At 44.3% G+C, this 15093-nt stretch overlaps 2 protein-coding genes across 6 annotated transcripts; both read right to left on the bottom strand.

Moving 5' to 3' along the window:
* Positions 1-1349: 1349 nt before the first annotated feature.
* Positions 1350-6347, bottom strand: LOC308113909 (uncharacterized protein). Of its 3 annotated transcripts, XM_080470463.1 has the most exons (5): positions 6106-6347; positions 4883-5194; positions 4687-4791; positions 2614-3330; positions 1388-1788 (listed from the first exon to the last, which is right to left on the bottom strand). In XM_080470463.1, the coding sequence occupies exons 1-5, from the start codon at positions 6272-6274 to the stop codon at positions 1775-1777; spliced, it is 1317 nt and encodes a 438-aa protein (XP_080326589.1). In that variant the 5' UTR covers positions 6275-6347; the 3' UTR covers positions 1388-1774. The 3 variants fall into 3 exon arrangements, with proteins under 3 accessions (XP_080326590.1, XP_080326589.1, XP_080326591.1); XM_080470464.1 differs by lacking the exon at positions 4687-4791 and having other exon boundaries at positions 1350-1788; XM_080470465.1 differs by lacking the exon at positions 4687-4791 and having other exon boundaries at positions 1390-1788; positions 5075-5194.
* A 2308-nt stretch (positions 6348-8655) lies between these two features.
* rps21 (ribosomal protein S21) lies at positions 8656-13806 on the bottom strand. 3 transcript variants are annotated; one of them, XM_080470478.1, is made up of 6 exons: positions 13338-13806; positions 12557-12829; positions 12056-12119; positions 10399-10470; positions 9510-9565; positions 8656-8706 (listed from the first exon to the last, which is right to left on the bottom strand). In XM_080470478.1, exons 2-6 carry the CDS (start codon positions 12604-12606, stop codon positions 8697-8699), a joined length of 252 nt encoding a protein of 83 aa, XP_080326604.1. In that variant the 5' UTR covers positions 12607-12829; positions 13338-13806; the 3' UTR covers positions 8656-8696. The 3 variants fall into 3 exon arrangements, with proteins under 3 accessions (XP_080326604.1, XP_080326602.1, XP_080326603.1); XM_080470476.1 differs by having other exon boundaries at positions 12557-12639; positions 13779-13802; XM_080470477.1 differs by having other exon boundaries at positions 12557-12642; positions 13779-13800.
* Positions 13807-15093: the final 1287 nt, after the last annotated feature.

Below are 15093 nucleotides of genomic sequence, written 5' to 3'. Positions count from 1 at the left end.
TCCTCCTCCTCCTCCTCCTCCTGCTGCTTCACTACTGCTGGAAACATATTGACCTCTTATTGATTATGGAGCCGTCCTTCATATAAAGTCTGCAGTCTCTGAGTGTCTCACTGGGCCTGGGGGTTGCTGAGCGGTGGTGTCAGTGAGCAGTGGTGTCGGTGAGCGGTGGTGGTGGTGGTGGTGAGCGGTGGTGGTGGTGAGCGGTGGTGAGCGGTGGTGGTGGTGAGCGGTGGTGTCGTGTCACTCCCCAGTGTGAACTGAGCGGCTCCAGTCAGAGTGAGGAGGGATTCACTCTGGATGGTTCTTCTCTCCTGGACTCTTCTTGGAAAAATAGATAAAACTACAATAAAATGGAATGAACTGCCGCTGGACCTCCCTGGACTCAGCAGAACCTCCCTGAACTCAGCAGAACCTCCCTGAACTCAGCAGAACCTCCCTGGACTCAGCAGAACCTCCCTGAACTCAGCAGAACCTCCCTGGACTCAGCAGAACCTCCCTGAACTCAGCAGAACCTCCCTGGACTCAGCAGACGTCTTTAAAAAGCGCCTAGAAACACGTTTGTTTGCCAAAACATTGTAGTCCAGTCGACCCACGCTGCCATTTAAGATTTGTTTTTATCTGTTTTTACTGTGAAGCACTTTGGGACTGTGAAAAGCACTTTACAAATCAAATGTACTTACTTAAATTAGAGAAAGAAATGTGCATACAGCCCACTAGTACTACTAGTACTACTAGTACTACTAGTACAAACTGTCCGATGGAGCAGTGAACTGTCCTGAGCTGCAGAGCTGCTGAGTTTGTGGCAGGAATTGTTTTACCAGGTGCCTGGCAGGCAAAGCTGTGGGCCCAGTGGTAAGAGAGGAGCTGCTGCTGGAGTGACCCTGGTACTGGTATCACGTCTGCCTGATGTGGAGGCAGAAGTTCTGGCACTCTCCACTTCACGTTCCACTCTGCCACCCCCCAGCCGGGCCCCCACCAGATCCCATCCTCCACTAATCCAACCACGAATGGGGAGGGAGGACCGCACCCCAGCCCCCCCACGAGCGCCATGCCTGAGCCAGCCCCCCCCCCCTTCCAGCCGCACGTTTTCTTATTTCAGTGAAGGTTGTGAAGAGCAGAGATTCCCAGGAGAGTCTTCCTCCATCCTGAGAATCTCTAAATCCCCCAAACAACCACTGAAGTCATGAGACTGTTTATTAAGACCTGAAGGTTCCAATAAGAAGTTGATTTGAGTGACGTCAGGCTGGTTCCTCTGTCTGATCACGTGACGTGAGTTGGACCTACCTGGCCCGGTGACGGCCTGTCACCTTCCACCTGCTCAGCCAGTCCTTCACCAGCTGATCCCGTTTGATTCAGAGCAGCATTTTATTTCCATTTCTTCAAACTTCAAACTGCTCATACAAGATTTTAATGTCGCATTTTTTTAAAAACACACAAAAAGCAGTCGTGTCAGAAATACACATCAGAGGTGTTTCTCTAAGATTCCTTCTAGAACCCGGGGGGACGGTTCGTCTCCGTCCAGTTCTACACATTTAAATGTTCTCCGTTTGTGTGGCCGACCAGGAACAAGATAAAAAGTCTTATTTTCATTTCATTCATTCAGACGGTCCACTGCTGAACGGAGGGGAGGGCTTCTCCAGATGGTTCCAGATGGTTCCAGGTGGTTCCAGGTGGTTCTGTCCTGCCCCGGGGACGCCCGTCATGGCGGAGTCTCATCAGTGAGATCACAGCTTGTGATTGTGGGACGTCCTCATGGAGCTCTCACCTCACGTCTTCACGGTTCCCCCTCTGGGAGGAGCAACGAACGATGTTCATAGAACCCTTTCCTACAGGTTCCAAAAGATTACAGCTTCTCACCTGTGTGAGTTCTTATGTGGGCCAACAAAGCCTTGCGCAAACTGAAACTTTTCCCACACACTTTACAAGAATATGGCTTCTCACCTGTGTGAGTTCTCATGTGGACCAACAAAGTACTGTGCTGACTAAAACTTCTAAAACATGCTCGACAGGAATATGGCTTCTCACCTGTGTGAGTTCTCATGTGGACCAACAAATTACTCTGCTGAGTGAAACTTTTGCCACAAGTTTCACAAGAATACGGCTTATCACCTGTGTGAGTTCTCATGTGGACCAACATGGCCTTGTGTAAACTAAAACTTTTGCCACATATTTCACAAGAATACGGCTTCTCACCTGTGTGAGTTCTCATGTGGCCAGTCAAAGTACTTTGTACACTGAAGTTTTTCCCACACGTTTCACAAGAATACGGCTTCTCACCTGTGTGAGTTCTCATGTGGACCAACAATGTACTGTGTTGCCTGAAACTTTTCAAACACGTCTGACATGAATGCAGCTTCTCAGCTGTGTGAGTTCTCATGTGCACCAACAAAGTGCTCCGTCGGTTCAAACTTTTCCCGCATGTTTCACAAGAATATGACTTCTCACCTGTGTGAGTTCTCTTGTGGACCAACATATGACTCTGTTGACTGAAACTTTTCCCGCATGTCTCACAAGAATACGGCTTCTCACCTGTGTGAGTTCTCATGTGGCGAAGCAAATTACTGTGCTGACTGAAACTTTTGCCGCATGTTTCACAAGAATAGGATTTCTCACCTGTGTGAGTTCTCATGTGGACCAACAGATTGTCCCGGCGGGTGTAACCTTTACCACAGACTTCACAGGGTATTTTGTTCTTCTCGGTGACGGTTCCTATGTTCTGACAGAACTGAGGTTTTTCACCAGATGTTTCTTCACAGAGAAGCTTCCCACCTTCAGCCTGGTGTTCTGACTCAGGAACCCCGTCCACTCGCTCACTAAGAACCAGGCTGATGTTTTTCAGTTCTACATTTCTAGTTGCTTCTGAGTCCAGATGTTCTGTCACATGGTGGACTTCAGAGTCATGAGAGAGGAGCTGCTCAGAGTCCGGTTCTTCTTCTGGTTCCCTCAGGGAACTTTGCTCCTGAACAGAAGGAACCCGAAAGGAACCACGTTCTACCTTCAGTGTGAGACTCCCTTCCTCCTGGCTGGTACCGAGCTCCTGCTGCTCCTCAAGCTGTGGAGGTTCTGGTTCTTCCTCTTTGATCTGTGGAGGTTCTGGTTTCTCTTTGACCTGTGGAGGTTCTGGTTCTTCTGGTTCTTCCTCTTTGACCTGTGGAGATTCTGGTTCTTCCTCTTTGACCTGTGGAGGTTCTGGCTCTTCCTCTTTGACCTGTGGAGGTTCTGGTTCTTCCTCTTTGACCTGTGGAGGTTCTGGTTCGTCCTCCTCCAGACAGAGGTTAGGTTCCTGTTCACAGAGCTGCTCCTCCCTACAGTCTCGCTGCTGTCTGAGTTCTGGAGGGACGAAAAAGTACAAGATGAAAGTTAGTTACATTACTTCTACAGGTCCAGCTTAAAGAAAACAAACAACTCAAGGGGACAAATTGAAAACTTTCATTGAAATTTCCAAAACAACGTAGAGTCATGACATCACTGCTGATGTTCTGGCGGATGGAGGGATGACCAGACCCCAGACGGAGGAAAGGAAACGTGTCACTTCCTGTCTTCATGGTTGGACATTGTCTGTGGCGTCCCCCAGGGGTCAGTGTTGGGACCAAAGGTCTGTATAAGCAAAGTCTCAAAGTTACTGGAGATACAAAGAGAAAGTGAAGGGAAATAAATAGTCAAAGGGAATCCCCTCCCAGCTGAACAAATGAAGGACCTGAAGGACCTGAAGGACCTGATCATGTTCCTCTAAGGGTCCATGTACTTTGTCCATTGTTGTAAAAAGATGTTCCCCAGGTCTCATCCTGTATCGTGACGTTTCTCTTTCTGCCTGTGCAGCAGCAGGTGTGTTCATAGAGCAGCGTTCAAACTCAGGAGAGTCGCAGCTTCACAGAAATGAAAGAAATGTTCCTCAGCGTGCGGTGGCGTTCCACTGAGGGCGGGCAAAATCTATAACCACAGTAACAAGCTGCTCAAAGTCTTCGGTCTTCTTCTCCTCACAGTTTCCATTTCTTCTTCAAACGAGCTCCTTGAAAAAGTTCCAGAAGCAGGTCCAGAAGCAGGACCAGAAGCAGGACCAGAAGCAGGTCCAGAAGCAGGTCCAGAAGCAGGACCAGAAGCAGGTCCAGAAGCAGGTCCAGAAGCAGGTCCAGAAGCAGGTCCAGAAGCAGGTCCGCCATCGTATCACCTGATCTAGATGTTCAGTTCGCCGCCATCCCCTCCAGAACATCAGATAATAACAGAGCGTCATCACCACCTGCTCAGGGGCCAATCAGTGAAGCTCATTTCCAGACCAGCAGCTTGCTCTGGGTTCTGTCAATAACATCACAATCTGATTGGCTGATGATCCTGTCACTCAACATTTAAACCAATAGCAGCGTCCCGCTTCCATCAGAGGTTAGCAGCAGTTACTGCTGTGATGCGTTTAGAGGACGTAGGAGATTTGAGCTCCACAAAGTAGAACCAGTCGTTTCCTGGATAAAGTTGCAGACTGAACCCAGTTGATTCCAGAATCACTTCTTAATTAGAAACGAACTGAGAAATCCTTTGACAGAGCAGCAGTGCTCTACTGCCCCCGACTGCTCACCTCTGGTACTGCATGAATAACTGCAACCACTCAGCTCCAGTTTGAGAATCAACTTTACTCTGCACTTTTCCCCAGAAGGTATTTGGTCCCAAACGTACGTCTAAAGAAACAAACCATGCCTGATAAATCGTTGATCCATTCCAACGTTGAGGATCTGACCTGCAGCCCAGAAGAAACTTCTTCAGTGGTTCTGATTCCTTCTTTCTTCTGGTTTTGTTGTGGAACTAGAAAGACATCAGAGCATGCTGCTTCTAAACCAAACAGCCAGAAGAACCATGGAGATCCTCCTCCAGATGCAGTCACACGTTCCCGTACCTGCTCCGTTCCTGATCTGAGGGTTCCAGATGATTTGCAGCTGCTCTCGTTGCCGGTCAATCTCCTGCTGCTGCTGGACGACGGTGTGTTGAAACAGGGAGAAGATTTCCACAGCAGCAGCAGTGAGTCGCTGGCTGGTCCAGCCTCTCACCGGGCCCAGGGCATCCTCACCTCCACCTTCATCCTCCTCACCTTCATCTTCATCCTCCTCTTTAACGGGTGGAGCTTCATGTTCCTCCTGCTCCACCCTGGAGCTCGTCTCCTGCTGACCAGCGTGTTGCTGTGGACCCTCTGGAGGGAAGCAAGACCCGTCTGATGTGATGGAGGAGGAGGAGGAGGAGGAGGGGGAGGGGGAGGAGGAGGAGGGGGAGGAGGAGGGGGAGGGGGAGGAGAAGGGAGGAGGAGGGACGAGGAGAAGGGAGGAGGAGGGACGAGGAGAAGGAGAAGGAGGAGGGGGAGGGGGAGGAGGAGGAGGGGGAGGAGGAGGAGAAGAAGGAGAAGGGGGAGGAGGAGGAGAAGAAGGAGAAGGGGGAGGAGAAGGGAGGAGGAGGGGAGGAGGAGGGGGAGGAGAAGGAGAAGGAGGAGGAGAAGGAGGAGGGGGAGGAGAAGGAGGAGAAGAAGGAGAAGGGGGAGGAGAAGGAGGAGGAGGAGGAGAAGAAGGAGGAGGGGGAGGAGAAGGAGGAGGAGGAGGAGAAGGAGGAGGGGGAGGAGAAGGAGGAGGGGGAGGAGAAGGAGGAGGAGGAGGAGAAGAAGGAGAAGGAGGAGAAGGGGGAGGAGAAGAAGGAGAAGGGGGAGGAGAAGGAGGAGGAGGAGGAGAAGAAGGAGGAGGAGGAGAAGAAGGAGGAGGGGGAGGAGAAGGAGGAGGGGAGGAGAAGGAGGAGGAGGAGGAGAAGAAGGAGAAGGAGGAGAAGGGGGAGGAGGAGGAGGAGGGGGAGGAGAAGGAGGAGGGGGAGGAGAAGGAGGAAGAGGAGGAAGAGGAGGAAGAGGAGGAAGAGGAGACAGCACAGGCTGCATTAAAACAAACATTCTCAGAAGAGTGACTGTGACTTCAAACTGTGAATCAGAAAAGTGTCTGGATGGAACACGAGCTTCTCTCAAACGATCGTGGGAAGTTTCCACTTTGACGTGATTCACGTGAGTTGATTTTCTAACACCTGAAGGCTTCATGAGAGGAAGGAGCCTCCAGCAGACACATTCACCTGTTCCTCCACACGTTCCCATACCTGATCTGGTCCTGATCCGAGGTTCCGAGCGGCTCTGAAGCAGTTTGCATTGCCGGTCAATCTCCTCCTCGTACTGGACGATAGTTTGTTGAAACACGGAGAATATTTCTCCAGCAGCAGCGGTTAGTCGCTCGTTGATAAAGTCTCTTAAAGTCTGAACTGAACTCATTGTTGCTGCAGGAGATGGAAGATTTCCTCTGAGACACAAGATCCACCAAAGCGTCGTCCTTTTCCTTCTTCCTCTGTTTGGTTTTTTGGCCGTTTCCATCCATGAGTGTTGCATTACCGCCCCCTGCTGGTTCTCTCACGCTGTCACCCCCACCACTCACTGCCGTCAACTGAGCCCGCACTTGTTTCTTGCTGCGCTTTTTGTAGCGTCTTTACGGTAAAACACAAGAGCGCGTACGGCCGCAATGCTGAAAGGGAGCCCTTCAAAATAAAAGCACAGAAAGCAGCGATAGACGGACATAGACAGAAGAGATGGATAGATGGATGGATGGATGGATCAGTGAAAATAAACCCTTCAACCCTTGTTTTTATAAGTGAATTCCTTATAGGTTTACACCCAGTTTCACTTCAGTACAATACTAGACATGCTCTTTTATTACTACAAGCAATATGAAAGGAAACTACTGTCGACGTTTGTTGTTCAGTGTTGACTCTTCAATTTGTGCTCGGCATGGTCTACTGCAATGCAAAGGTCTCTTTCAAGTGCACTACACTAATGCTAGACTTGAGAGTGAACCACAGCGCACAACAAGACGGTTGTAGCTGTGGTGTGTTTGTGATGCAGGTAAATGTCCTTAAACTAATAAAAGAAACTCTCAGTGAACCGACATGCCCCTTCCTTTTCTTTCTGCAGGTTTTCCCATCTCTTCCCTGAGCCGCTTCATATTCTGTCTGGAGCTGTTGGTGTGGATGTGTTGTGGCACAGCGGGGAAGTTTCCCACCATGGCTTTGGCCATCTACCATGTGCAATGAAAAATATCATAAAAGCATTTAAATCTATAACTTTGAACATACCATGTTGTTGATACCCCCAAGTTTTTACCTGAAGAAAAAAAAGAAAATGTCGACAGTAGTTTCCTTTCATATTGCTTGTAGTAATAAAGGAGCATGTCTACTATTGTACTGAAGTGAAATTAGGAGTAAACCTATAAGGAATTCACTGATAAAAACAAGGGTTGAAGGGTTTATTTTCACTGATCCATCATCTCTTCTGTCTCTATGTCCGTCTATCGCTGCTTTCTGTGCTTTTATTTTGAAGGGTTCCCTTTCAGCATTGCGGCTGCACGCTCGCTTGTGTTTTACCGTAAAGGCGCTTTTAAAAGAGCAGCAAGAAACATGTGCGGGCTCAGTTGACGCTGCTTCAGCGAACGCCGGCTCACTTGACGGCAGTTCTTTCAATCCCTCCTCCAAAATAAGAAAAATAAAAGATGTGTTGCCTGGCAACCTAATAAAGTTTTATTTCTCAATGTTTTCCTATGAGATCCTTTCATGTTAATGAAAATCATAAATAAAATAAAAAAATCCAATGTAATGGGACTTTTATGTCAAATGTTCTTTTTATTTGAAAAGCAGGACATCACAACTTTCATTGCCTGCATTACATTCAATCATCTGAAACCCTCAATTCACCTTGTACTTCTACTTCCAACCTGCCGTGTATGTCGGTGAACAAAGACAAGCTGGAGGCCTAATCTGGGCTGCGTAGTCGTATTCTTGTAGACAGGGGAGACCCCCACCTCCCCTTTTCTTTCCTTAATTGTAAAGTCTTGTACTTAATTCTTGCCCTTTTACCTTGCAATATGTATTTTGAAAATCAACCAGTCCCATTCTAGAAATTGTGTATGAGGTATTTGGACTGGCAGACATTGAACGAGGTAAAGCATTCATGGGAGAATGTTCAATCTGACAGATTCAATCCTCCAGTGTACGTTCAGAAAGGGGATTACATTCTATCTTTGTATATCTGATTTTATTTCTGAAATCAGATGTCCAAAGTTGGCATCAAACATTCTTGTGAAGTCTTTAGGAAGCATGAATCCCTAAATATTTGATAGCATCCAAGTCCCATTTCAATTTATATAAATACCTTATGTGACCTGGTGGGTCATAGTGGAATGTTAATATTCATTTTATTGACATTTGTAGCCTGAGATTATTACGTATTCTTTGAGCATTTCCATCACTTTTGTCATCGTCTGCGTTGGCTGCTTCAGACTAATCAACACTTCATCTGTGAAAAGGGAAAGTTTTTGCTCCAACATTTCATTTCTTCATTTTTGATGATGACCTGTAATTCTTTTCTTCTGCTGCCCCCTGCTGGTCACAATAAGCACAGGCAGGAGGTCTTTCCCAATGACCACAGGCCACTTTAAGTCCCCATCCTGATCAATCGCACCATTTCAGCTTGAAATTACCTGTTTTCTCCCATTTGTGCAGCGCGGAGTGAGTCTTTCCTCCTCATGAAGAATTACCAGCAGTAACTCGGTACTGAAACATCTTATTAACACAAAGACATCAAACAAGGATTTTTTTTCCCCCGAATCATTTTATTTTACAAAGTTTTCACGACTCCAGCGTTGCACTCAGACGTTCCTGTGAGACGAAAAGAAGAAAGGTTTTCATTGAAAACAGCACTTTAACATTTTTCAAAAAACAAGGTGAGGTGCATCAAGTCCTGTATTTAAGTGGGGGAATGATTAAAGTCAAACATTGTCCACTGAGAAGTTCCCATTCAAAAAACATGGAAACAAAAGAGGAAATTTTCTAAACACCTGATGTAGGGAAAAAACTAAAAACGAGTCAATTTCCTCAAATGAAACTTTTCATAACTGATGACAAACCTCATGCACAAAACATTCACACACATTTTCCACATAAATGTTCCCGATTCTACTGGAAAACTAGATGTTCAGTACTTTAATTAAATGATATTTAAAAACACCAAAGTCACCAGATACATTGAAGTCCCACCACCACGACAAGAGAAAAGTGACGCATCGTTTGGAGGGTTCTTGTTTCAGAAAAGTTTCACACTTAAACCAAAAATAGGCACCAAGGCCCAAAACGATGTAGTGTGCATGTTGGGCCACAAGATGGAGCCATTTGCTTTTGTTCTTTTCTAATGTGCTTGTAGAACTTTGATTTCTAAATGAAAAGTTTATTAGAAATCAAATGTTTTATTATTAATGAAACACAAACGTGAATGCACTATAAACGTTAACAATTATACTTTACACGTAATCAACCCCCCCTTAGTTATCCTCGTTGACAAGACTTTAGTTGTTCTTAAAAACGTTCAGTGGCTCTGAGCTCCGTTGTCGTGTGAATAAACAGAAACCCAAAACGCAGCTTCCATCGCTGCGGTGCAAACGGAGGCTGTGAGAAAAAGGTCTTACTTTGCGACAATGGTGTCGTTCTTGGCCAGCCTCAGGATGGAGTCGTCAGATTCTCCCTGCAGGACAGAAGAAATCACACCTGGTTACAGTCCAGACCCGAGATCGAAGGCGGAGCTCCGGGAAGGTCGTCACATCTTCAACCGAGAGGAACCTTTCCACTAGAACCTATTCGGTCCGACTCGCCTCGCCTTTACCTCTCCGTGTGCTCGACCGACGACCCAAGCGAGCTGAGGTGAGTCGGCAACGTGACATCGGCTGACCCCGCCTGTTTTAAAAACCCGATCAGAACCAGGGAGACGCTCAGAAACCAACCAGTGGAGCAGCGAGGAGCTGCAGACGTTTCTTTGTCTGGAGGCGACCGGAGGATTCAAGAGCTCCACAGAGCGACTCGCTCCCAGGACCAGGAGGTCTCCCGGCCATGGTGTTTTGGATTAACTGGTTCCCCTGTTAACTGGTGACCTTCTTCCTCCACAGTCTCCTTTTCACAGCAGATGATTAAAACCCCGACCAGAACCCGTAGCGGAACGCCGTTTAACCACATTTCCATTAAAGTTTAAAGCATCGTAGCGTTTGTTTGCCCTTGTCCGGTTCAGCAGCTTAACAATAATATCAACCAAACAATATGATGTGATCTAGAACCTTCTGGAGTCAGAACAGTTTAGCTCTTGAACAGGAAGAGACCCGGAGTCTCCTCCTGTTGCTGCTTTATTAGAAGTTGGCATGTTAAAAGTCAGCCCGCCCCCCCCCGGGCCTTTCAGCGCAGTGTTTCTAAGGCATCGGTGGGTTTTTTTCTCCTCTCTGCTGTTCACGGTTTGAAGGAGTTGTGGTTTTTGTCTCTTCCTGCTCACAACATAAACAAGTTCAAATCTTTCCAGAAACAACTCCTCACCATTCTGCGGATGGCGCCACAGATGGCGTACGTCTTGAACTGACCGTTGAAGCGACCGGTGATCTTGTCAACCTGAAAAACATGAAAACACGCATAAGAACGTCACATTCAACCTCTGGTCGGATCAACTTCAAACGTTCCCGACGCCGTTTTCCCCGTTCCTGCTGTTGCCACGCAGACGTTCCGTGTCAACGTGGAACTTCGGAAATGAAAATGTGTTTTCACTTGAACGGTCTTCTTGGATTATCATCCGTCTGGATGCACAGGAGCCTTATGATTGTGAGAAAGTTAAAACCGAACGCTCATGACTCAAAGAGGAAACGTGTCATTTTCAATAGTTCCTTCAGCAGAATCCACACGAGGAGGAGGGGAAATGTAGGAGCCACTTTTAGTTGTTGACCTCAAATACACGTGGATACTTCGCTGAAGGAAGTCCGTCTTTATTTCCAGCATTTAAATTCCCCCGGGTTGGTAGACGTCTCACTGGGTCTCTCCAGACCTCAATCTGCGCTGGAAGAACGGTTAACGATCAGCTTCACAACACGTCAGACGATTCTCGGGGCTTCCAGACTTTTTCTCTGAGAATTTATTCAGGCTGAATCGGTCGTTTGTTGATATTCTGGCTGGAAGTTTGTCTGTGAACATCTGGACTTGGTGGGATGGATTCGGGAAACTGCAGGTTGAAATGAGTGGTGAGGCTTTTATTTTGGTGTGTTGCTTTATTCTCTGGGCAGGAGTGAGAACTTTAATGGAAAGTGTATTTTAAAGATTTTTCTTCTGGTAGAGAAACTTTAAACCGTTATGTTCCTTTAATAGAAAATACTTCTGAATAAAAACGGTCCCAGCCCCATGTTCCACACACAGCGTCAGCTGTTCCTCTGACAGAACCATGCAGAGTTGGTTTACACCATCCTCATGCAAATTTAACTTAATTACCGATTCGACTGTTTGCTATTCAAACGTACAGAGCCGAGGGCGTTACCAACCGGAATAGCCGATGATACGGAGAGAGGAACACTGAACACCACATGTAATTATGCACTTATTTCTACAGTAAACAAATGTGAGTGGAACCTTCTGCAGCTGTACAACCTGCAGAACTAGAAAGAGTTAAAAAAAAAGTAATTCCAAGCAGGATACTCTGGATACACGAGCGTAAAGCTCAGGCAGTGGTCGCCTCCAGCATCTTTCCCCAGACTGTGATACTGGTACTGGTACTGATAAAGTTTTTCCTTTAGTGAAATGAATTTAGAAATTGTAATGACTCAAACTCACCCCTAACAGAAACAATTCAGATGTGAACTTTTATCTCCTGGCCTGCCGGCTCCAACCAAACCACAATTTGAATGACCCAGGACCACATCAGGAATATATTCAAACAAACTCTGCCGGCTTGCTGTGCAGCTCCGGGACTTCTGCCGTGTCTGATGCTGAACATTTACCAAACGCTGGTGTGTATATTTGACCGTTTCATAAAACAAGTAACACAAGCACACACACGATGTCAAGTATCGCTGGTTCTCTTGTTTAAGTGCAACAATACTCGACAGCAGGAACTTGTAAAGGAAGAGCAGACTGTCTTGGTTTCAAAGCAACAAACGACAATATACACGTCAGGAAGTGTCCGTGGTAAAACGAGATTTAAAGAGTATTTTACCTCAGCGATGTTGATCTGGATGGAAGCATGGTCCTTGGCTCCGATGATTCTGTTGCTAGCAGAGCTGCAATAACAATGGTTTGTTTTTTTTACTTTATCGTACAAGAAACATCACGATCACAAGATATTGAACATCGTTATCTGCTTGTTTGATTTATGGTTAAAAACAAAAAGGTTTTGATCGCACAAGAATTCATTTTTTTCCTAAAAAGAATAGTTGTAGATGTGGTGTAATATGACAGTTTATTTAAAGTTAAAGTAACTCCACAAATAAAAAGTCAATATTGTGGGAAACTATAATACACGGTGGTATATCTGTGTTTTACTTTATTAGATTTTTAAACAAAAGTACGGAACATTTGTCAAAATGTAACAGAAATATACCTTTGAATGATTTTTAGACACTAAAATATTACATTGAAGTATTTCAATCACGGGAAAAGATAATTTATTCATATCAATCAATGTTGAGCTCCATCTTTAAGGGTCAATGACACTTACCATTTACGTGGGACATAAAGGTCCACAAATTCACCAGCGTCGTTCTGCATGATCACGGGATGTGTGGGACGTCGCTTACAAATCTGCTAAATACAAGATGTCTGATCAAAAACAAGATTTAGAATGAAATACACAAAAAAAACAATCAAGATTTACGATAAAAACAGACTAAAGATGAAAAGCACTAAATAAAAAAACAAGATTAATGATGTAATACACCCACAAACAAAACAAATGGAAAACACTCAAATAGAAAATATTTAAGATAAAACACTCAAATAGAAAATATTTAAGATAAAACACTCAAATAGAAAATATTTAAGATAAAACACTCAAATAGAAAATATTTAAGATAAAACAATCAAATAGAAAATATTTAAGATAAAACACTCAAATAGAAAATATTTAAGATAAAACACTCAAATAGAAAATATTTAAGATAAAATAATCAATTAGAAAATATTTAAGATAAAACACTCAAATAGAAAATATTTAAGATAAAACACTCAAATAGAAAATATTTAAGATAAAATAATCAATTAGAAAATATTTAAGATAAAACACTCAAATAGAAAATATTTAAGATAAAACACTCAATTAGAAAATATTTAAGATAAAACAATCAATTAGAAAATATTTAAGATAAAACAATCAATTAGAAAATATTTAAGATAAAACACTCAATTAGAAAATATTTAAGATAAAACAATCAATTAGAAAATATTTAAGATAAAACAATCAAATAGAAAATATTTACTAGAAAATATTTAAGATAAAACACTCAAATAGAAAATATTTAAGATAAAACACTCAAAAACACCTTTTAAAATCAAACGCGCACAAATCTGCTCAGTTAGCTGCTAACACATATCTAACCCATCTCCGGTGACAAACATGAAGACAAACGCCAAAACATACGAGCTGATTAACACGTTTAATGAGCGTCTATTTTATATTAGAAGTGTTTACATCATCGAAAGTGGTAATAATAGTGTCGCTTAGCGGTTAGCATGTTAGCATCCGTCACGGCCGCATGTGGCCGATTCCTACACTGTGCAACTTTCCCAAATTGACCCTCAAATTCAGCCTAAAACACCAACAGAATACATCCAGACTGCGCATTACAGGGTTTAATTGAGAAGTCCTCCTTGAAATCACAGCCAGATCAGGGTATAAGTGTTTTTTAACAGCTTTTTCGTTCGAGAGGGATGAAGAAACTCACCGTATTCGACAAATGGCCGACCGGAAAGAGAGAGTGGCGGAACCGGAAGTGCAAATATGACCTGGCGAAACTAGTCATGCTGGGATTTGTCGTTCTCTCTTCTTGGTTTTTTTAGTTTAAAAAAAACAACAACTAAGGAATGTCAGACACATTTAAGTTTCGGGGCCACATACAGCCTGATTTCATCTCGAGTCGGTCGGACCGTTAAAATAAAGTCGGACAAAGGGTGGAAGGAACTCGAGGAACCTTGGAAAGAGATTAGGATTGAGATTCAGATCAGGAGGGCCAGACCGTCGAACAAAGTTAGATGAGGATATGGAGGTATCTGAGAGGTGTGAGCAGCAACAAGCTGTTGTGATTTAATGAAATGAAAATAATTTTAAACAAAGAGAATTCATTATTTTCATTATTAATAGACTTTATTGTTGATGATGTAACCTAGACTTATGAATGTAAAACTACATGATTATCTATCTATCGATCTATCGATCTATTTATGTATCTATCTAGATGGATCGATAGATAGATAAATAAATTCATAATAACAGAAAGAAAGACAAAAGAGAACAAAAGAAATCTTGAATATCAAAACCTTTTGGCTCACTGGAGGACAAAATCTCAAAATTTAAAAAAAAATTAAGGATAACATGCAAGTATATGCAATTTACATAAACACATATTTGTGTCCCAGTAGAACAAAACTAACATGCCAACATGACATATGTAAATACAAAAATTAACATTTCACCATTTCATGTAAAATTCAAGCTCATTTCATGTTTCAGGGTTTTGGGACTGATGCTGCCTTCAAAAGCTAAACCGTCATTAAGGACACAGCAACTACTACAAATAAACAACAAACAGAATAGAAAATCAAGGTGAAATTCTTTTGTGGGGTCCAGAAATTACAAATGCCATCACATGGAAGGGTCATTGTTTCATGACGCAGGTGCAGCCCACAGCCAGCTCGTAGTGACACTTGCACCACCCCTTGTCGCTGTGGTGCCTCTTGAAGACTGGAATCTGCAGGGAGATGGACCTGGCAACCATGTTCTCCACGCTGCAGGTCTTACACACCGCGAAGAGGATGGTCTCTGGCAACCTGCCTTCCTCAGAGCTGTTTCTGGAAGAACAAGAAGGAATGGGTTGAGGCTGGACGATCGGAGAGTTCAACAATGCAGGAAGTGAGACAATGGGGCAAAGAAGAAGGGTTGAAGGACCTGATCTCCATGGCAACAGATCAGCGTCTGTTGCCGTGGAGACGTTCCCTGCTCAGTGTTTGACACAATGATGTAGCTACCCGAAGGTCTGCGCT

This window comes from Lipophrys pholis (genome assembly GCF_963383615.2).
Source record: "Lipophrys pholis genome assembly, chromosome: 8".
Classification (NCBI taxonomy): Eukaryota; Metazoa; Chordata; class Actinopteri; order Blenniiformes; family Blenniidae; genus Lipophrys; species Lipophrys pholis.
Note: the sequence above shows the minus strand (reverse complement) of the source record. Positions and strands in the feature narration are given on the sequence as shown.

What these genes read in the sequence shown, in the direction of transcription:
- LOC308113909 (XM_080470463.1), bottom strand. Translation starts at nt 6,274, where the DNA reads ATGAGTTCAGTTCAGACTTTAAGAGACTTTATCAACGAGCGACTAACC. An exon ending in TCGGATCAGGACCAGATCAG is followed by an intron (nt 5,195 to 6,105) that starts GTATGGGAACGT and finishes CCATCACATCAG; the next exon opens with ACGGGTCTTGCTTCCCTCCA. An exon ending in ATGGATCAACGATTTATCAG is followed by an intron (nt 3,331 to 4,686) that starts GCATGGTTTGTT and finishes TCGTCCCTCCAG; the next exon opens with AACTCAGACAGCAGCGAGAC.
- rps21 (XM_080470478.1), bottom strand. Translation starts at nt 12,606, where the DNA reads ATGCAGAACGACGCTGGTGAATTTGTGGACCTTTATGTCCCACGTAAA. An exon ending in TCCAGATCAACATCGCTGAG is followed by an intron (nt 10,471 to 12,055) that starts GTAAAATACTCT and finishes CATGTTTTTCAG; the next exon opens with GTTGACAAGATCACCGGTCG. An exon ending in GTGGCGCCATCCGCAGAATG is followed by an intron (nt 9,566 to 10,398) that starts GTGAGGAGTTGT and finishes TCTGTCCTGCAG; the next exon opens with GGAGAATCTGACGACTCCAT.